Source organism: Pinus tabuliformis, chromosome 1_1 (assembly GCF_031772625.1).
Source record: "Pinus tabuliformis cultivar Carrire ecotype Pingquan chromosome 1_1, CPIR1, whole genome shotgun sequence".
Classification (NCBI taxonomy): Eukaryota; Viridiplantae; Streptophyta; class Pinopsida; order Pinales; family Pinaceae; genus Pinus; species Pinus tabuliformis.
In genome coordinates, this window is record NC_142297.1 from 716,960,901 (window position 1) to 716,983,730 (window position 22,830).

The 22,830-nt window shown below is 39.4% G+C and overlaps 1 protein-coding gene across 1 annotated transcript; it reads left to right on the top strand.

Annotated features, from left to right (window-relative positions):
- The first annotated feature begins 9,509 nt into the window (after positions 1-9,509).
- Positions 9,510-21,600, top strand: LOC149215896 (uncharacterized). The gene is made up of 6 exons (XM_089389759.1): positions 9,510-10,293; positions 10,426-10,908; positions 11,191-12,451; positions 12,565-12,861; positions 12,951-16,123; positions 21,516-21,600. The coding sequence occupies exons 1-6, from the start codon at positions 9,779-9,781 to the stop codon at positions 21,598-21,600; spliced, it is 5,814 nt and encodes a 1,937-aa protein (XP_089245885.1). The 5' UTR covers positions 9,510-9,778.
- The last annotated feature ends 1,230 nt before the right edge of the window (positions 21,601-22,830 follow it).

The following is a 22,830-nucleotide window of genomic DNA, read 5'->3' on the forward strand; positions in this document are numbered from 1 at the left end:
TACAACACAAGAATTTCTGCAAATGCTCATAAAGGTTGTTTTCATTAATGATCTACTCAAAATACAGAAGGATGCTAAATCTCAAATAAACACCAACCCTTTCTTCTTCTGCAGAGTTTCTTCTATAAACAATACAACAACTGAAACAGGTTTGTAGCTCAAAATAATTACAGTAATCCAATAATAGAAGTATAAATATCTTAGGTACATTCATATGAAACTTTCCAAACCTATCTGCATCTAAATATCATGTTGTTATTGGAGTCATGGTTGGAGATAAGGATCAGCAAGTCGAATTTGGTGAGGTGGCATCCAAGTCAACAACTGTCCATGAGCTTTTTCCTCACGAAATCCTGAAAAATAGGGTCCAGTGATCCCTTCGAAAATCCAGAAATGTGATAGTTGTTTTTTTAAATGGGTTCGTTGTGAACAAAAACCTCTTTCAGTTTTGAAAAATACGTTCTCATTTATTTGGAAAGGGTGCCTGAAATTACTATGTTGTACAAGAAAAAGTAGAGTTTTAACTGACCATTTTTATAGAAATGCACTGCTACTTCCATTGACAACGCATTTTCCTTTTTTTCTTTTCAAACACATGATAACACTCTCATTGTCAGTGCATTGTTTTAATTTTCAAAACTTTAGTAATGCTAACACTCCTGTTGTTAGCATTTTAAACCTGTTTATTACAAATATTTCGTTGACACTATAATTGTCAGTATTAAAAAAAATCAAACTTAAATAAATGTGATAACAAAATCCCAAAAATATTAATTATATTTCTTAATTTTGACTTTCAAAGCACAACACATTCAAAATTCTAATAATATATTCATATGAAAAGAAAAATGAAGAAGAAGGGTAGAAAAATGAATTTATTAGTGGAATTGAGATAAACAAGTGCTACGTAGTATCTAGTATCTGCCGCTAGTTTAAATATAGCTAATTAGAGTATGAATTGTTGAAAAGTTGTGAGTTGATCAATTAAAGCTTTCATTAAAAAATAGAAATGAAAGTGAAAATGTTGTGCTAAAATGGTGATTTTTGGTGAGCACTTTACATCATTGGCGGTAATGAAACTTTATTTCTTTGGCAGTGTTTTTTTCAAATTGATATGGAGAAACCTAGTTTCAAGTAAATCAAATGTCAATTCCAAGAAACTTATTTGCACAACATTTTTTCTCCTACAAAGTTCATGAGCATTGTACATGATTGATATAGAGTTGAATGCAATTGTGTTTGTGGCAAGCAAGATAAGGGAATATGGAACAAAACTTTTATTGGTATCTCTCAAATGGCTTCCTTCTTTAAACATGATTGCTTTCTTTTGCAGGGAAAAATGGAGTTGGCATGATTTATAATTTTTTATTTAGTATTAAATTGATTTTAAAATTAAATTGTAAAGACGAGTTAATTAATATTTGTGAATAATACATAATAACACTTGTTTTACTATTAATTTAACAAATAGATTATAACTAACACATTTATATAAATTAAATCACTAGTAACTATAGATAGATATTAAAACACTTAGTTTATAATCAAAATACTTAGTTCCAAAAATATTTCATGTCGTTAAAACTAAAGAATTCATTAAAAATAAATTAAATATTAAAATAAATAAAACCCATTTTCAAATATTATACACGCGTCTATGATTTGTGATTTAGTATTAAATTGGTTGAATTTGACACATTCACTTTGAATAAAACCAAGAATAAAGTTGTAGTAAATTAAACAACTTTAACGAAATTCACACATTAAATTTTTGAATGGTAACCGAGACCAATCTTTTGTGTTTGGTTTGAGGAAATAAGGTAAAACAACTTAAAAAAAAACAATTTAAATATATGAGAAATTGAAGACTAATCTCTCAATAAATGTCGAGCAATCTCTTGTTCTGCAGCGACTTGAAGCAAAATATGGAAATTCAAAGCGAGATCCTAGTAATATCCCACATTTGTAGAATTAGTTTGGATCCCATACCCGAGCCTCTGCATCGTAGAATTTGAATCCCCTAAAATGAAATGAAGAGCTCCAGTGCATTGCATTGGAGTTTCAAATCCTCCTTTGACCTACAAAAATAGATACACCCAAACATTAATCACAAAAAAAAAACTTGAATTCTTAATTCAAGGATCTAGATGGATGCTGGTGGCCACCCACATATTCCACATGGACCCCTACCATTGTCTTTTTCATTTTTTCAGTTTCCTTAATTGTAGCACAATTTACTATTTTTGGTAGTTTTTTGGGTCCTGAACTTTGGGAGCCGTTTTGAGGCCCTAAACGACATTTTTTGGGAAAATTAGGGCCAACATTGATTATGGCCACTTGTTAGCTACTCAAAAGATGTAGTCCTCAGATTGATATTTCTAGCAAGGTATTGTGCTCGTCAAACGAAAATCATATGGAAAAGTTACGACCCTAGGAAGTTGATGTACGAATTTACACAAACGAGGCCCATAGTTTTGGTGTTTCATCTCCCTAGGGTTAGGTTTTTGGATGTTTAGTTTTTTCCGTTGTTTCTCAATTATAAATAGGCCACTGAGCCTCATTGTAACACAGTTCAGAGGCGTGTAGCTGCGACATCTCTTCTCAGAGATAAGCTACCATCGCTCGAGCTAGTCTTATTTCCATTCTGATTGTAAGCATATTTCTGCATCTCTATATTTATGGTTATATCTGTAACTTGTTGCATTCATGTTTAAGTTTGGGTCAGTGGTATCAGAGTGGTCTGCTCTTTCTCTATTTTTATTTGCATGCCCCCAACAAGGTCGGGATATAAGGAGTTAGGGCTCGAACTGGTCGAATATTTGCAAGACCAGCCTCGCAAATCCTGACGGCCTCCCATGGCAAAAGAGAAGAAAGACGAGGGGGTACGAGATCCTTTCAAAATCTTGCTCGAAGAAGCCCTCGAGCGATAGAGGAACATGATGATAGAAAACTTTGCCCAGATCCTTCAGTGGCTACCTAAGGGTGACGATTCTCCTTCCAACAGCTACCTTAAAAGTGCCATGCCCTTTACGGTACAAGTTAACTTTGACATCCCCATATTTGAGGTTCAGATAGGTGCGGACATCGTAGATAAATGGTTAAATCTGCTAGAAGGGTATTTTTTTGTTCATGATTTTTCCAGCCGGGAAAATATTACTTTTGCACTTCTCAAAGTTGCCCCCCACGTTAAGGATTGGTGGGAAACCTACTGTGAGAAGAATGATGAAAGTAAACCCTCACTATCTTCGGCCGCACCCACTTGGAATTTGTTCCGAGATGCCATTAAGGAGCAGTATTATCTTATCGAGAGCTATGAGGATAAATACATAAAGTGGACCACGCTGTGGCAGGGAAGGGACCAAGACATGTCAGAGTTTACCAATCTTTTTCATATCCTTCACATGAAGTTGGGTATCAAGGATTCTGAGAAACATTTGGCACTCAAGTACTGTGGTTGCCTACACAGGTACATCTAGGATGAGATGGAGTTCTTAGACATCTCCTCGCTCGGCATGGCGTATCGATACGCTATCAAGCTTGAGCATAAGTTTAAACAAAAAAAAGTGAGACTTTGGATCTACGAATCCGAAGCAAGGGAAAGGTGCCCCTAAACCGCAGAGGAAAAGGCAAAGCCAAAGCGGGGCAACCCAAGATAACCCATTGAAGCCGCAAGCAAAGAACAACACCACGAAGACAAAGAAGGACACAAGAAAGTGGTGTGAGTTCCATAAGAGCTCCACTCACAACACAAGTGAGTGTCGGGCCAAGCAGTCAATGGTGGTCAAGATGAAGGCTTCCGAGTCAGACGCATGTTCCGACTCTGAGTTAGAACCCGACAAGGGGAATGATAAATGGAAGAAGATCATTGACGCAGAGCCCAGTGCCATTGTGGCCACCACCAAGATCCAGAATATTGAGCCTAAAGATCCAGAGGAGGAGGAAAGCATATTCCACTCACATGTGTGGGTGAAGGGTTCTCCATTGTAGTTCATTGTCGGCAACAGGAGCAAAAAGAACCTTATTTCAGCAAAGGTCATAAAGTGGCTAGGCCTACCGACTACAACACATCTACAGTCATACACCATCATGTAGCTTCACCAAGGACGAGATCTCTGTGTCAGCCAACAATGATGCCTTCCCTACAACATCAAGCCCTTCATGGATGAGGTATTGTGTGATGTTGCTCCTCTTGAAGTTTGTGATGTATTATTAGGACAACCATACTTGTGGAACCAACATGATCTATATGATTCTAGACTCCGCTCTATTATTATTTATTTGTGTAGTAAGTTATATAGGATACTGGAGGTAGCCCCACCTACTGCCATCTCTTTTATATCTACTAAGCAATGCAGTAAGATCATCTCCCAGACTAGGAAATTTGTTTTCTTTCTTATTCACTCTCAAAATAAGGCAAAGGTAATAGCCACATCCATGGCCCCTGGGAAGGGTTCCTCCACGTAGCAGAAGCGGGTGGATACAGTCGTGGAAGAATACAAGGATATCTTCTCCTCACCCATAGGGGTACCCTTGCACTGTCAGGTCACGCATTCGATCGATCTGACTCCCAGAGAACCTCTATCCAATAGGCTGATATATCACCGCTCCATTATGGAAAATGAAGAGATCAAGTGGAAAATCTAGGGGTTGCTGCAAAAAGGGCACATCTGACTAAGTTCCTCGCCTTGTGGGAGCCCAATTGTATTTGCACAGAATAAGGATGGGACTTGGAGGCTCTGCATTGATTATCGGGCACTAAACAAAATCACTGTCAAGAACAAGTATCCAATCCCACGAATTGATGACCTTCTGGACCAACTCATGGGGGATAAGTATTTCAACAAGATCGATCTGAAGTCTTGCTATCACCAGGTTCCAATAGAGCCCACAAATATATGGAAGACCACCTTCAAATCCAAGGAAGGCCTTTTTGAATGGTTGGTTATGCTATTCGGGTTGACAAATGGCCCTGATACTTTTATGAGGCTAATAGATGACATCTTACGACCCTTCACCAACTCATTCGTGGTTTCTTATATGGATGACATCCTCATCTTCAATAAGAGTTGGGAAGAACACTTGCAACACATTCGGCAAGTCCTTCAAACCCTTCGACAACACAAACTATGTGCCAACTTGGAGAAATGCACCTTTGGCATGAGCCAGGTCCAATATTTGGGTTACATCATAGATGAGTGTGGTGTGCATGTGGATCTGACTAAGATCCAAGTCATTCGGGATTGGCCAGTCGTGACCATTCTAATGGAGCTTCGCATCTTTTTGGGTCTTGAAATTTTTTATCGGAGGTCCGTGTTAGGATTCTCCCATATCACTTGGCCTTTGAGTCAGATTACTAAGAGCGGGGTCAAAGAAAATTTTTCCTGGTCCGAGTCCCAACATAAGGCGTTCATTGAGTTGAAGCACCGACTCTACTCTGCACCGGTACTTACACTACTAGACCAACAACAACCATTTGAAATCGAGACAAGCACCTGAAACTATGTTATTGGTGTAGTCCTCACCCAGCATGGGCATCCAGTGGTCTATCACAGTGAGACACTTTTTGATAAATTTCGTTAGTACCCCACCTATGATAAAGAAATGTATTCCATCGTGTAGGCTTGCCGGCAATGGAAGCATTACATTCCAGGGAAGGAGATGGTCATCCACACCAATCATCGACCACTTTATTTTATATGGACACAAGGGAAGTTACAAAATGATCGCCATTAGAAGTGGTCTACATATCTACAACAATTCCACTAGAACATTAAATACAAAAAGGGCAACACCAATAATGTTGCAGACTGCCTCAGTCGACCCCCAGTTGCAGCACTGACTATTGTTCTCAACTCTTGTGGCCACGAGACCTCTGGATGGCCGCAACTATAAAAAAATGATCCAGAGTTCACTTCCACATACCATATGTTAGTAGATTGAAAGCAAGCTCTTGATTTCCACCTCCATGACGCATTATTGTGCTACCTGGGCCACCTTTATGTTCCTTGAAGCGACTGTGCCAAGATGATTTGGGAGGTGCACTACAGTCAGGTCGCAGGACACTTTGGTGTGGATAAAATTGTGGCTATACTACAAAAGTAATTTTATTGCCCCAAACTCCGACTAGATGTTGGGAAATATATCAGATTCTACAGTGCCTGTGCCATCGCCAAGCCAACCCTCAAGAAGCAAGGCTTGTACACTCCTTTGCCTACTCCCAGCCAATCATGGGAATCCATCTTCATGGACTATATGTTTGGCCTCCCTTCTACCAAGCATGGTAATTACTGTGTATTTATGGTCATGGATAGATTTTCTAAGATGGATATATTGGTGGCCTGTAAGAAGAGTATCAGAGCAGTGGAAACTACCAAACTCTTCTTTGAACGAGTATGGGTATATTTTGGGATCCCACAGACCATTATATCAGATCGGGATAGCAGGTTCCTTAACACATTCTGGTCAAGCCTCTGGAAACTATTGGACACCAACCTGACCAAGTCGATTGCCTTCCATCCCTAGACTGATGTCCAGACGAAAGTCATCAATAGGATGATAGTGCACATACTTCGCATGTACAACTCCAAGCATCCACGAACCTGGGATGAGAGTCTTCCTTATGTGCAACACAATTATAATAGAGCTCTCCATAGCCCGACTGGTCGCAGTCCCTTTCAAGTGGGTCTAGGATTTCAACCATTGTGTTTGATTGATGTTTACATGCCTCATGCAACTGCATGGACAGAATCCACACATGTATTATCTGAGGTTGATAAAGTGACCAGATTTATTGAATGCATCCAACACATCCACCATCAGGTTCACGATGTCTTGGAGAAGTCAAATGCCAAGTACAAGTGACTACATGACCAACATTGGGTGCCACACAAGTTTCAGATGGGTGACAAAGTTTGGTTGCATTTGTAGAAAGAACGCCTTACCATAGCCCATCGGAAGCTCATAGCACCCTGATATGGTCCTTACATTATTACCATGGTTGTGGGAGACAATGCTTTTGAGCTCAATATTCCCCCTTCAATGGTTTGGACCCAGTGTTCAATGTGGACCGCCTTCGACCATACTTCCCACCATTACTGGACACATCAGATGTTGCAAAACAACTCACATGAATAGACTTAAACCCAGACTGCATGGAACAAGACACAATTGATCGGATTATGGACACACAGGTCAAGAACAATCGCCAACAGAAGATCCAACTACATCGGATTGTCAAAGTTGACGAACTCCTACACCAAGGCAAGTGACTCACCACGGACCAAGTTCAACAAAAGTTTCCCCATTTCATGGAGGCACTCAACGCAATGGGGACCATTACTTCCTAAGGGAAAGAACTGATCCAGGTGGATGTTGGTGGCCACCCGCCTATTCCACTTGGACCCCCACCACTGTCTCTTTAAGTTTTTTAGTTTCCTTAATTGTAGCACAATTTACTATTTTTGGTAGTTTTTCGAGTCTTGAACTTCTAAAGTCGTTTTGAGGCTCTAAACAACATTTTTTGGGAAAATTGGGGCCAACATGGGGGTTTGATCATTGTTGGACACTCAAAATTTGTAGTCCTGGGATAGATCTTTCTGACGAGGTTACGACCTTGGAAAGTTGATGTACCGATTTACCCAAGTATACCAAAGTTACGACCCTGGAAAGTTGATGTACCGATTTACCCAAACTAGGCCCATAGTTTGGCGCTTCATCTCCTACGATTAGTTTTTTGGATGTTAAGGGTTTTTCATATTTTCTCAATAATAAATAGGCCTATGAGCCTCATTGTAACACAGTTCAGAGGCATTTAGCCGCCATATCTCTTCTCAGAGATAAGCTACCATCGCCTGAGCTAGTCTTATTTCCATTCTGTTTGTAAGCATATTTCAGTGTTTGATATTAATGAAATGAAGTGTTATTTATGCTGTATTTGTGTATTTAAGGTTATATTTGTAATTTTTTTGGGTTCGTGTTTAAGTGTGGATCATTCAAGAAGATCAATTTCTTGAATTCTTGAATTCAATTTCTTGTAACAAGGTCAATTTCTTGAATTTTTTATATACTTAGACACACGAATTATAAAAGCTATGCCTAAATAAAACAAATTCAATAAAGTTAGGAAATAAATACTCATCCTAAAATTTAGTAACTATATATTATTGTATAGTTGTTGCATCCCGTAAAGAAAATTATAGAAAGTTACGGGAAAAAAGGTCAAATTATAAATTAACTAGAAAAAAAAACTATAATTAATGAAATTGGAATTTAAAATAGAGGAAAAAAGCCCATTAAAAAAAACAATATAAGTCAAATTAAAAAGTAATAAAATTAAAAATTAAAAAAAATATATTAGAATTTATTTTTTTAACTTTTTTTTTTTAATTTGTCATCTTAAATTGAAAATGTGGAGAAAAAAATATAATTCATGAAAATAGTAATAGTAGAGAAAAAAAAGAGTAAAAAAAATGAATAAAAAGGAAATAAAACTAAAAACTAAAAAAATGATAACTAATAGAAAAATGAAAATTACTAAAAACCTTAACTAATCATTTTACAAATAAATAAATTTAAATAATAATAATAAATAACAAAATTGAATTTTTAATATTAAATTATAAATAAGTAAAAAAAATATTTAGTGAAAAACAAATTAATAAGAAATCTAAAAAACAAACTATCCATGACAAATTTACAAAATATTCATATAAAATAAAAAACAATTTCAAATAAAATAATTTATTAATGGAATTGGGATAAATAACAACTTACTTTTATATGGCTTCCTTTCGGGAAAAATAAAAACAATTATAGTGATTCAAAAAAATTGGAAAAGGGCAAATTTTTAAATTTTATATGGCTTTCTTTCGGGAAAAATAAAAACAATTATAGTTATTCAAAAAATTGGAAAAGGGCAAATTTTTAAATTTTATAGGGCTTTCTTTCGGGAAAAATAAAAACAATTATAGTTATTCAAAAAAATTGGAAAAGGGCAAATTTTTAAATTTGAATAATGACCTTTGACTTCCTCTACATTAAACATATACTTTAATAAATAAATAAATTATGATAAATAACTTAAATATTTAGGTTTCATTGGCTTACTCTGCATTAAACCTATATTTCAACCAGTCAAAAATTTATGATAACTAACTAAAGCATTTACATGTAAAATTTACCCAACATTTATTTTTATTCAACGCCAATTACATTTGAAAGAAGAATAGATGACACAGAAGCTTAAACCGCGGGCGCCTGAGTAAATAATTCTACCTCTATTTTTTATGTTCGCCAATCATGTATTCCCATTGTGAAAATAACACTAACATGTCACCATCTTAGGAATCCATTATTCCATAATGAAAGTAGCACTAAACACCTACATACGGAGTCTTTATTGTTCTGCGTAGTGGGATGTGTATCATTTAAATCACGCCCATTAGAACAAATGTGACAGCTGCCCATCCAGTCCATAAAGACGCCCATTAGAACAAATGTGACAGCTGCCCAATACTTCTAACACCTTTGCAATAGATTAATGCAGTCGCCTAGAACACTTCGAGCCATCTATCTACACTACTGCACATCATCATTTTCGCTAGAGATCTCTACAGGCCTGCAACACATTCCTCCAGCGATCTAACTACACGCCTGCGCATAATCATTTTGGCCAGAGATATCTGCTGTTGCCTACAACACATTCCTCCAGCGATCTAAGTACACCGCTGCGCATCATCATTTCAAATTTTCGTCCATCCATCTATTCTTTCCAATTTCTATGGCAGAAATAACAGCCACCCCTCATCACCATGACATTGCTTCCTCCTCCACTGCCCCTCGCTCTGCGTCGACTCCTGATGACTATTTTGACATATTTGTTAACCATTCTGCGGATGAAACCGGAGACTTCGCCAAGGAACTCAGCGTGCGTCTTGTTGGCCGTGGATTGTACGTTTTTCTGGACGGGATTGACAAGGAGGTTACACCTCGCGTGGAAGCTGCCATTTCACTAGCCTCTCTCCAGATCGCTATATTTTCTGAAAATTATGTTTCTTGTAAATGGTGCATGGATACGCTCGTCCAGATGACAAAGTCGGAGGCGCCCATTCTCCCTGTGTTTTACCAAGTGGAACCTTCTCATCTCAGGTACACGGGCCAAGGTGGTAAGGGACCATACGCTCAATGGCTGCGTGCCCATGAGGGATCATACGACTCGCAAACTATGCAGGCTTGGAGAAACGCTCTGGAGAATGTTTCCAAACGAAAGGGTTTCGAGCTGAAGAAGCGTAATGGGTAAGCATCTCCCACAATTCGAATCGTTAATCGTTTTCAATTTGGTAGATTGACAGGGGTTTCTCACCCTAGTGACTTAGATATATAAAACCGTTTCTCACTGCTTATTTTACACTCTGTCTGAATATTTAGGGGCGAGGAGGAGCTCTTGTGCAAAAGCGTGAAAAGCGTGGAAAGCATGATGAAAGCCCGGTTTTACCATGTTTTCATATGTCATCGTGGAGAAACGAAGGAGGAATTCGCCCAACCTCTTTACCGTCGCCTTCGACGCCTTCAGGGGTTACGAGTATTTCTGGACAAGCCAGAATTGGTGGCGGCATACCGGATTGAACCTCAAATAGAGGCGGCTATTCAATTCGCCTCTGTCAATATTGTTATATTTTCTCCCAAATTTCCGGAATCTTCTTGGTGTCTGGATGAACTCTTACTTATGCAAACGTGCGGGGCTAAGATTCTTCCAGTTTTCTATAAAGTGAAGCCTGCCGATCTTGATGGACTTTACGATGAAACCCTGCTCTCCCACCGAAAGAAAGGGCGACATGACATAGAGACTATTAAGAGATGGAGAGGCGCGCTTGCCAATGTCCCAAAATCAGATGATTTGATGCTGGCCGGGTAAGAATTCTTATAATCTTTTCCCAGAGCATCCTGTTTCATTGCAAATTCCAGGTATCTAATAAGCATGGAGCAAAATTAATCATTAATTTTGCTCTGCAAATTGGATGCATAGTTTACTATACTTCATACCGGTTGGATAGCCAATCTGCAATGGAAATAGCTCAGACTTTCCCATCCTTGTAAGTGTTAGTTTTCAATTTGTTGGAATAATAGCTACATATCACTCGAGTGTGTTTCTCACTGCTTATTAAATTATTTTACTCTTAACTGAATATTCAGGAACAAAGAGGAGAACAAAGAGGCGCTCATGAATAAGATTGTGGAAAGCGTGTTGAAATATATTCAAGAACCATCAGAAGTGTTCAGGCAAAGCTCCGAAGTGCAAAGAGCGGTGGAAAGTATTCTCGACGAAGATGATTCAAAGCATATCAAAGTCAGCGGGAGCACGCCCGTGAAAGAGTATTACATTGGGCTGACCGAAAAATTAGAAGCTTTTGAAAATTGGGTGCTATCGCAGCAAGAGAAGCAGCCTGTGGAGGAGGCTAAGGTTGTGGGAATTCTGGGTGCTGCCGGAATTGGGAAAACAACGCTGGCGAAAGAATTTTGTAAGATATCAAAATTCAAAGAATCCTCAGTTTTGTTTAATTTGAGAGAACGTGCTCTAAAAGATTTGGAAGGTAAGGTCATTGAGGACTTCAAACATAGTCCCAATATCGGAGTTGAGAGTGTCAAACAGCATCTCCCGTCTTGTGACGCTCTCGCCGTAATATTAGATGAAGTTGATCATGTGGATCAACTTGATGCGCTATTGCCAATCAAGAATGTCCTTCCCCCAGAAAGCTTGATTTTGGTTACCTCTAGTGCCAAGGATGTCCTTAATATGTCAGGCATCTCAGATTCATCCATTTATCATCTGGCCGGACTAAATAGAGAAGACTCCCGAAAGCTTTTACTCTCCTATGCCTTCGATCTCCCGTATTCACAACTCCCGTCCATTCATCATCTACTTGGACTAAATATACAAGATTTCCAGAACCTTTTACTCTCCTATGACTTGGATCGCCCGTTTCCACGACACCCTTCTGATCCGGTATTTGAATCTCTGGTAGAAAATTTTGTAATGGCCTGTGATGGTTTGCCACTACCGTTGAAAGAACTAGGGGAGCGTCTGAGTGGAAAAGACAGATCTGGCTGGGAAGAGCAATTGAATCAACTTCGACACAACTGCATACTACCTGTCGAGATAGAGCATAAACTTAATATTTGTTATGATTCACTTAATGAAGTGGAACAACAAATATTCTTAGATGTTGCTTGCTTCTTCATAGGTGAAGACAGTGATAGCGCAACAAGGATATTCGGCATGGAAGGACTTGAGAAGCTAGAGAACAGATGTCTATTGCAGGTGACCAGTAAAATAGAAATGAATGAACTCCTGCGAAATTATGGAAGAAATAAGGCTAACGGATTAACGCCACGTCGGCTTTGGCATCAGGAGGAGACCAAGCAGATCAATGATTTGCTTGAGAAATCGTCATCTGTAAGTGCTTCTGCAATCCTTCAAACCTTTGTAAACGGTTTAATACCTTTGAATTTCCATTTATTCTTAAGAGAAATGCATCTCTGTATTTTATAGTTATCATGATTGAACAGGAACTAGCCCAATTCCGTGGAATTACAATGAATGGAGACCCCGGAGATGAAACTGAAATGCCATGTTGCAAACAGAGTGGTGAGACGTTTAGTGGTTCCAGGAATTTGAAATTTCTTGCAGCTCAAGGTGGTTATGTAGAAAAGATATTGACTAGGGTGGGATCAGCTGATCTCTTATGGCTAAAGTGGCATAAGTGCACCCACTCTTCTCTTCCTTCCTGGATTTCCATGGAGAAATTACGCGTTTTAGAAGTGGACGGAAGCAAACTAACAGAATTGTGGCAAACTGAATCTCAGGTTTGGTAAATTTTTGTGTTCATTATTCCTTCGTTTCATTTCATTTAGTAGATGAAAATCGTCTGATAGTTGATATCTAAACATCGCAGGTTCCTCTCCAGTTGCGGGAGCTAAATATCTACGCCCCCCTTTCACTGTTTCCACAGTCCATAGGTCAACTGGAGCTCCTTGAAAAGATTGTAGTGAAATATTCTGGACCACTCCCATTCAGAGTTTTGCCCGAAGAATTTTGTCGGCTGCGCTCGTTGAAATACTTAGAGATGACAGAGTGCTCAGGAATGATGTCGCTGCCCGATTCCTTCGGAGATCTAGCAAACCTCCAATATCTCGATTTGAAAGGCGCTTCTTGCTTGCAGATGCTTCCAAAATCATTCGGGAATTTAACTGTACTCAAGTATCTATCTCTGGAAAGGTGCAGTGAAATACGAGAGCTGCCTGGTCTGGAACATTTCACTTCCTTGGAGACGTTAGATGTTAGGGGATGCAAGAATCTCGAGAGCATACCAGAGTTGGGGCAGCTCATAAAGCTCCAAATACTAGATGTTAGTGGATGCAGCCAGATAAAATGGCTATCAGGTTTAAAACATTTGAATTCTTTGGAGACGTTTATTGTTAGCGGATGTGAGAAGCTCCAGAGCATACCAGGGTTGGGGCAGCTCACAAAACTCCCAGAGTTAAATGTTAGTGGATGCAGTGAGATAAAATTGCTGCCAGGTTTGGAAAATTTGACTTCTTTAGAGTCTTTTAATGTTAGCGGGTGCCAGAAACTCCAGAGCATAGGAGGGTTGGGGCAGCTCACAAAGCTCCAAACACTAGATGTTAGTGGCTGCAGTGAGATACAGACGTTGCCAGGCTTGAAACATTTGACCTCGTTGGAGACTTTTAATGTTAGTGGATGCAAGAAGCTCCAGAGCATAGATGTTAGTGGAAGCAGAGGGATACATACGCTGTCAGGTTTGGAACGTTTGAGTTCTTTAAGGAAGTTGAATGTTAGTGGATGCAAGAAGCTGCAGAGATTACCAAGTTTGGGGTTACTCACAAAGCTCAAAACAATAGATGTTAGTGGGTGCTGTGAGATAAAACCGCTCTTAGGTTTGGAACATTTGACCTCTTTGAAGACGTTGAATGTTAGTGGATGCGAGAAGCTGCAGAGCATAAGAGGCTTGGGGCAGCTCAGAAAGCTTCAAGTATTAAATTTCAGTGGATGCTATGAGATACGAGAGCTGCGAGGTGTGGGCCTTATGATGTCTTTGGAGACGTTGAATATTAGTGAGTTAAAGAAGCTTCAGGAGATACCATGGTTGGGGCAGTTCAGAAAGCTCCAAACGCTAGATGTTGGTGGGTGCCAGATAAAACGGCTTTTAGGTTTGAAATATTTGACTTCTTTGAAGAAGTTGAATGTTAGTGAGTGCAAGAAGCTTCAGGGAATACCAGAGTTGGGGAAGCTCACAAAGCTCCAGGTATTAAATGTTAGTGGATGTAATGACATACGAGAGCTGCCAGGCGTGGAACGTCTCACGTCTTTGGAGACGTTAAATGTTTGTGACTGTCCGAACCTTGAGAGCATACCAGAGTTGGGGCAGCTCACAAAGCTCCAAACACTAAATGCTAGTGGCTGTTTCCAGATAAAATCGCTCTTGGGATTGGAAAATTTGACTTCTTTGAAGACGTTGAACATTATGAGATGCAATACGCTGCACAGCATACAAGGGTTGGCCCAGCTAAAAAAGCTCCAGATACTCGATGTTGGATGCGTAATGCTACAGAGGATGCCAAGTTTGGAACATTTGACTTCTTTGCAAACGTTGGATATTACACAATGCTGCATCGTGCAGAATTTGGATATTACAGAATACCAGAGGTTGGAGAGCATACCAACGTTGGGGTCGCTCACAAAGCTCCGGAAACTAAACCTTTCTAGATTGTATAGGCTACGAGAGCTGCCAAGTCTGGAACATTTGACGTCTTTGGAGACGTTGACTCTTTCTGGATTGTATAGGCTACGAGAGCTGCCAAGTCTGGAACATTTGACGTCTTTGGAGACGTTGACTCTTTCTTCATTGGAGTTGATCGAGAGTATACCAGGGTTGGGGCAGCTCAAAAAGCTCCAAGCTCTAGGTATCAGCGATTGGCGTATGCAAACGCTGCCAAGTTTAGAACATTTGACTTCATTGCAAAGCCTACATGTTGGGGAATGCCCTAAGATACAAACGCTCCAAGGTGTGGAACATTTGATTTCTTTAGAGAGTTTGAATATCGAGGATTGCGAGGAGCTGGAGAGCATACCACCGTTGAGGTTCCTCCAAAAGCTCAAAAGCCTAAGTGTTCAGGAATGCCCTAAGATACAGGATCTGCCAGGTGTGGAACATTTGCTTTCTTTAGAGAGTTTGAAAGTCGAGAATTGCAGGGAGCTGGAGAGCATACCACCGTTGAGGTTCCTCCAAAAGCTCAAAAGCCTAAGTGTTCAGGAATGCCCTAAGATACAGGATCTGCCAGGTGTGGAACATTTGCTTTCTTTAGAGAGTTTGAAAGTCAAGAATTGCAGGGAGCTGGAGAGCATACCACCGTTGAGGTTCCTCCAAAAGCTCAAAAGCCTAAGTGTTCAGGAATGCCCTAAGATACAGGATCTGCCAGGTGTGGAACATTTGATTTCTTTAGAGACTTTGGATGTCACGTACTGCCAGGAGCTAGAGAGCATACCACCGTTGAGGTTCCTCCTAAAGCTCAAAAGCCTACTAGTTTATGGATGCCCTAAGATACAGGATCTGCCAGGAGTGGAACATTTGATTTCTTTAGAGAGTTTGAATATCGAGGATGGCAAGGAGCTGGAGAGCATACCACCGTTGAGGTTCCTCCAAAAGCTCAAAAGCCTAAGTGTTCAGGAATGCCCTAAGATACAGGATCTGCCAGGTGTGGAGCATTTGCTTTCTTTAGAGAGTTTGAAAGTCAAGAATTGCAGGGAGCTGGAGAGCATACCACCGTTGAGGTTCCTCCAAAAGCTCAAAACCCTACATGTTGAGGGATGCTTTAAGATACGGGATCTGCCAGGTGTGGAACATGCGATGTTGTTGAAATCGCTTCATGTTAAACGTTGTCCGAGGGTCCGGTGGCATAGGGGAGCACGCGAGCAGTTGCGCGATCGAGGGACTCACCTCCGGTGGCGTAGGGGAGTGCGCGAGCAGTTGCGCGATCGAGGGACTCACCTTAATAAGGTATATGAAGATGAAGAACAACGGCGGAGAACACGGGAGCTGATCCTACGGTGGAGAACGATATCGGAACCTACTTTGCTGCTGAGCTTTAACTCCCGATATGTCAGAGATGCTTACGTCAGGCGAGAGCCACGTGCCAGCACCAAAACGCATCGGAGCAAAATATACGGAAACAACTTTTCGTGGGAAGGCGGTGCGATGAGCTCTGGCCGGTTTTGTGGTTTTCATGCTGGTGGTTTTGGGCTGCGTACGTAAGCAGCGTTGAAATTATGATTTCAACACTCCCCTTTAATTTCAACAGCTGGGCATTCGGTCATACCAAGACACTTCCTCAAAAATTCAAAGCTCTTCTGATCAAGTGGCTTTGTCAGGATGTCCGCAACCTGTTCTTGAGTCCTGCAATGTTCCAAGACAATTTCTCCATTGTTCACCAATTCTCTGATGTAGTGAAACCTTGTATCAATGTGTTTCGTTCTCTTATGAAACACTGAATTCTTTGACAATGCAATAGCTGAGCTATTGTCACAAAAGATGATTGTCGCTTTTGCCTGCTCTTGGCCTAAGCTTGTCAACATTCTTCTCATCCACACTGCTTGACATGCTGCTGCTGTAGCTGCCACATATTCAGCCTCTGCTGTAGACAATGCTACAATGGACTGCTTCTTAGAAGCCCATGAAATGGCTCCTGAACCCATATGAAAAACATAACCGGAAGTGCTCTTCCGATCATCTACACTTCCAGCCCAATCGCTATCAGTGTAACCAACCAAATCTGAATGTTCTGAGGCATGATATAAAATTCCAAACATTTTGGTACCTTTGACATACCTCAAAATTCTCTTTGCTGCCTGCCAATGTACCTCCTTCGGCCTCTCCATGAACCTGGAAATTAAACTAACAGCATACATTAAATCAGGCCTAGTTGATGTTAAATACATAAGGCTGCCTACAATGCTTTTGTATAGGCTAGGATCAAAATCCTTGCTGCTGTCCTCTCTGCTGAGCTTTAATCCCATCACTGTGGGAGTGATTGCTTCCTTGCATTCTTCCATCTTAAATCTGCTCAAAATTTGATTTACATATCTTGCTTGAGATATAAAAATTCCTTTTTCATTTTGCTCTACTTCTATGCCTAAGAAGTATCTCAAGAAACCCATATCAGTCATTTCAAATTCATCCTTCATGACTGATTTAAAATTCTCAATAAGATAAATATCATTTCCAGTGAAAATAACATCATCTACATACAAGACAACAATTAAAATTTTACCATCCTTTTCCTTGATGTAGACTGTGGGTTCTCCTTCACATTTGTCAAATTCATTCTCCAATAGATATGAATCTATCCTGCTGTACCATGCTCTTGGCGCTTGCTTCAGCCCATAAAGAGCTTTCTTCAATTTGCACACTTTGTGCTCTTCACCTTTCTTCTCATATCCGAGAGGCTGTTCCACATAGACCTCTTCCATTAACACTCCATTTAGGAATGCTGATTTCACATCCATTTGGTAGACTTTCCATTTGTTTTGTGCTGCTATGGACAGCACTGCTCTCACGGTTTCCATCCTTGCAACCGGTGCGAAAGTCTCCTCATAGTCTCTCCCATACTGCTGCTTGTATCCTTTGACAACCAGCCTTGCCTTGTGCCTTTCTATCTTGCCTTCAGCATTGCTCTTGGTCTTATAGACCCATTTCACACCAATGACTTCTTTGCCTTTTGGTAACTCAACCAAATCCCATGTTTTGTTTCTCTCTATGGCATTCATCTCCTCATCCATAGCTTCTATCCATTTTCTATCTTTGATTGCTTCCTCGAAATGAATAGGATCATCAACATGGCAATACAAGGCAAATAAGGAATTCATTCCTTCATCATAAATGTCACTTAGATTTCTAAATTTCTTACCTCTTTCACTTGGTGTGCAAGTGCTTGAAGATGCACTTGAATTTCCTCCTTGTGGTGTGCTTGGAGAAGCACTCTCATTAATCCTCAATGGTGTCCCTTGCTGTCCTTGTGTTGGCGCTGCTGTTTGGAGATGTACTTCAGCCACTTCCTCTTCATCTTCATCATGAGACAAACAGCTCTTGACATTCACTGTTTTCTCTATGCTTCCATCCCAAGCTTCTTCCTCAATGAATTGAACATCCTTGCTTACAAAGAACTTCTTGGTAGATGGGATGTACAGCCTGTAGGCTTTGGATTCATCACTGTATCCAATGAAGATGCATTTCTCCCCTTTGCTGTCCAACTTCCTCCTTAGCTGATCTGGTATGTGTGCATAGGCCACACACCCAAAAACTCTCATGTGGGTGACTCCTTGCTTTCTCCCACTCCATGCCTCTTCTGGCACCTTGTTCATGAATGCTTTTGTAGGACACCTGTTCAATATATAAACTGCGCAATGTACAGCTTCAGCCCAATACTCATTTGGCAAATGCTTTGCCTTCAGAATGCTCCTCGCCATATCCATGATGGTCATGTTCTTCCTTTCAGCAACTCCATTTTGCTGCGGAGTGTACCTTGCTGTAAACTGTTTATGAATTCCATTTTCTCTACAAAATCTTAGGAATTCCTTGGAGATATACTCACCTCCTCTATCAGTTCTCAATACTTTTATGTGCAGCCCGCTTTGGTTCTCCACAAGTGCTTTGAAATTTTGGAATTTCTCAAACACTTCACTTTTGTTTTTAAGGAAATATATCCAAGTCTTTCTTGTACAGTCATCAATGAATGTTAGGAAATATAGGCTGCCTGCTAATGATGGTGCTTGCATTGGTCCACATAAATCTGAGTGGATGATTTCTAAGGGTGCCTTTGCCCTTATGCTCTTCCCTGATGGAAAACTTTCTCTATGTTGTTTTCCAAAAATGCAGCCTTCACATAGGCTGTCCGGTTTCTCTATCAATGGTAATCCCTTTACCATTCCTTTTCTGCTCAATAAGTTTAGACCTCCAAAATTTAGATGTCCGAATCTCAAGTGCCATAACCAATTCTCATCCTTTGGCACGCTTTGGAAAGCCTCTTGGGTGACTGCTGCCATTTCCCTTTTGTTCTTCAAGTCTGCCCTGATCCGGAGAGGGAACATCCTGTTCCTCGTCATCTTCACTTCAGCAATGCATCTTTTGCTGGGTGGTATGTCTTTGATGGTGCACACATCATTTTCAAAGTAAACATTGTAACCCTTTTGGATAAGCTGTCCAACACTCAATAGGTTACATCTCATTCCGGGGACATAGTAGACATCTGCTATGGTTTTCCTTTCTCCTTGTTTTGTAAATATTTTTACTTCCCCTTTTCCCATAACAGACATTTTACTATCAGTTCCTAGTGTGACCTCTGATTTCAAATTCTGATTTAAGGCTGAAAAGAGGGCTATGTTCCCTGTCATATGGTTGCTGCAACCTGAGTCTAAAAACCATATGTCCTCACTATGTGTTTCAGCCATGTTACAAGCTAATAGGACATTGTCTTGACTGCTGTTTTCTCTTGTAACATTTGCATTTTGTCTGTTGTTCTTATCATGTTGTATCTTTCTACAATCACTAGCATAATGTCCATACTTTTTGCAATAATAGCATTGAACATTAGATTTATCATACCTTTGTCCTTGAGCCTGATGCTGATCTCTTTGTTGGCTGCTGCCTTGACCTTGGTTCTGATTTGGATTGCTGCCTCTTCCTTGTGCATTTGATGGGTTGTTCCTTCCACCTCTGTTCTGGCTTCTGCCTCTTCCTCTTCGGTTTCCTCTTCATTGACCTCTTCCTCTTCCAAAGGACATCTGGGTCTTGAAGGCTTGCTCAAGAGATGAGTTTTCATTCCTACTCAACCTCTGCTCATGTGTTATCAGTGATGCATGTAGCTCATCAACTGAATAGTTTGAGAGATCCTTTGTCTCTTCAATGGTGGTGACTATGGCATCAAACCTTGAGGGTAAGACCCTCAATATTTTCTCCACAATCCTTCTGTCTTCAATGGTTTCTCCATGAGTTCTCATTTGTGTGATTACACTAATCACATGAGTGAAGAATGAGTCAATGTTATCTGACTCCTTCATGTTCAAGTTCTCAAAATCCTTTCTCAGCAATTGTAGTTTTGCTGTCTTCACTCTCTCCATGCCTTGATAGGCTGTCTTGAGGGTTTGCCATGCTTCATTGGCTGTCTTAGCTGCTGCTAACCTTGGAAACATACTCTGGTCTACTGCTAGATACAACAACACACGGGCTTTTGAATCTTTCTCCCTATTACTCTTCAGCTGATCCTTCTCTCCCTGAGTTAATGCATTGAACTCAGTTTCATCTGCTAGTTCTTCAAAGCCATCTTCAACTATTTCCCATAAGTCTTGGGAGGCAAGCAGGGCTGTCATAGTTATTGACCAGTGGTCATAGTTCTTCCCATTAAACTGTGGGAGCTGGGCATTAAACATACCCATACCAGTGCTTGTGCTGGCCATTCCTTGTATTCTGATCTATGCCTCTAAATCCTTGACTGTGTGTTTAAAACAGCTGACTGTTTCTTTAGCAACACAAAAAAAACTTTTGGAATACCTGACTCCTTTGCTGTCTGAGTCTTCTGTCTGCTTGAGAGGTTTTGCTGCTGTAACAACCTTCTCCCTTCAGCTTCTTGAACACCTTCAAGAGCCTAAGCCAGCTCTGATACCACTGTTGGGTATTTTTCCATGGAGAAAATACCAAAAACCAAATATTCAAACACACAGAGGCAATGTTCTGTTTTTACTTTGCTCTAGGATCTTTTATGCAGGAAGACTTAAAAAATTTTCACTCAGAGACAGAGTATTTCACCATAAGAGATTTCTATTCATTAAAAACCGATACAAACTTCATCCTCTTTTACTGAGAGGGATTTACCACTGTAAAATCATTTTCATATTCATTGCTGTGAAAAACAACTTACTGCTGTAACAAAAGTTTACATGAGCTTACTGTTGTAAAACAAAATTTACATTCACTGGTGTGAAAAACAACTTACGCTCCACCATTTTCTTTATGCACTGCTGTGCAAAACCACACATGGTTTTCTTTAGCTACACCTGGCCAACACATAAAAAAAAATAACATCAAAAAAAACTCACGCCCCTGTTCTTGTTTTTCACGCCCCTGTTCTTGTTTTTCTACACACTACTGTGTGTTTCCCCTTACAAAAAATACAATGAGCAAGACTCAAGCATATATATTTTGCTCGCCATATAAAACATAATACGTAAAAAAAAACTCTATGTTACCGTGGCCTTTCTTTTTACATTGCATATGGTCAACGCTCCATTTAAAATATAACACATATAAAATTTATGCCCATACCTCCCGCATAAAAGAAACATTAAAACTTCACCTACGCATATGACAGTTCATTAATTAAAACGTATGGTCAACCATGCTTTTAATTTACTCCACGCAAAATATGATTTGACCTTGGTTTGTATGCAGCTTCAATCGATCAACGGCGGAGAACACGGGAGCTGATCCTACGGTGGAGAACGATATCGGAACCTACTTTGCTGCTGAGCTTTAACTCCCGATATGTCAGAGATGCTTACGTCAGGCGAGAGCCACGTGCCAGCGCCAAAACGCATCGGAGCAAAATATACGGAAACAGCTTTTCGTGGGAAGGCGATGCGATGAGCTCTGGCCGGTTTTGTGGTTTTCATGCTGGTGGTTTTGGGCTGCGTACGTAAGCAGCGTTGAAATTATGATTTCAACACGGAAAAATAATTAATATTATTCACATATCAATTAATAATTAATATAATCATATTTATTTATTTTATATTTATGTATTATATTTATTTTTATATTATTATAATATTAAAAATGATATAAAATAATTAATATTATTCACATATCAATCAATAATTAACACAATCATATTTATTTTTTATGTTTATGTATCATATTTACTTTTTATGTAGTTAGGATTTGTTTCAGTCGAGTTTCAAAAGCACCAAGTAAATATAGAAAACATAAATAATAGGGTCTACTTAAAATTACAAAAATAATTTATATAAAAAATATTATATTAAATAATATAATATAATAATATAAGAATCAATTAATACACTAATAAAATATAAATTAATTACATATATATTACCTTCTAAATTATATTATAGTATATTAATAATATAATATATATTAAATCTATGTTAATTTATAGTAATACTATAATAGAGTGTATGGTATATATGAATATTTAAATATATAGTATAGATACAAATTTATTATATATAAAATGTTATTGGTGTGTAAGTAGAAAGTTAATACTATGGTCGTATATTAATTATGTTGATAGGTGTTTTTATTGTGAGGTTTATCATGGTGACACTACTCAAATTCGTCATCCCTATCACAATATTAAACAAGTGTCTCACAATTCCAGCAACAATTACTGCAATCTTAGGACAAACAAGCTACTGCAACAATTTTCTTGAGGAAACATTCTCATTCCCACTTCAGAAATCAAATGAGTTGTCGTTGGGCACAAATTCATAGACGAGTAGTTTCCAATCATTGCCTGAAATGAAACATAAAAGCTTCATCACATTGTTATGCCCCATCCTATTGCTTTTGAGGATTTGACTTGCATATGCATTGGGTCTTCATTGGATGTAACTACCATAGATTTTTCATTGGGCCTTGGGAAGGTATGAAGATAGGGGTCAGATCCACAGTTAGGGGATTTTCCTACAGGATCTCCTCATCTTCATCTTGATTTGCATGTGTTTCATACCTATTACGTGAGATT

What these genes read in the sequence shown, in the direction of transcription:
- LOC149215896 (XM_089389759.1), top strand. Translation starts at nt 9,779, where the DNA reads ATGGCAGAAATAACAGCCACCCCTCATCACCATGACATTGCTTCCTCC. An exon ending in GAGCTGAAGAAGCGTAATGG is followed by an intron (nt 10,294 to 10,425) that starts GTAAGCATCTCC and finishes CTGAATATTTAG; the next exon opens with GGGCGAGGAGGAGCTCTTGT. An exon ending in ACACGGGAGCTGATCCTACG is followed by an intron (nt 16,124 to 21,515) that starts GTGGAGAACGAT and finishes GTTTGTATGCAG; the next exon opens with CTTCAATCGATCAACGGCGG.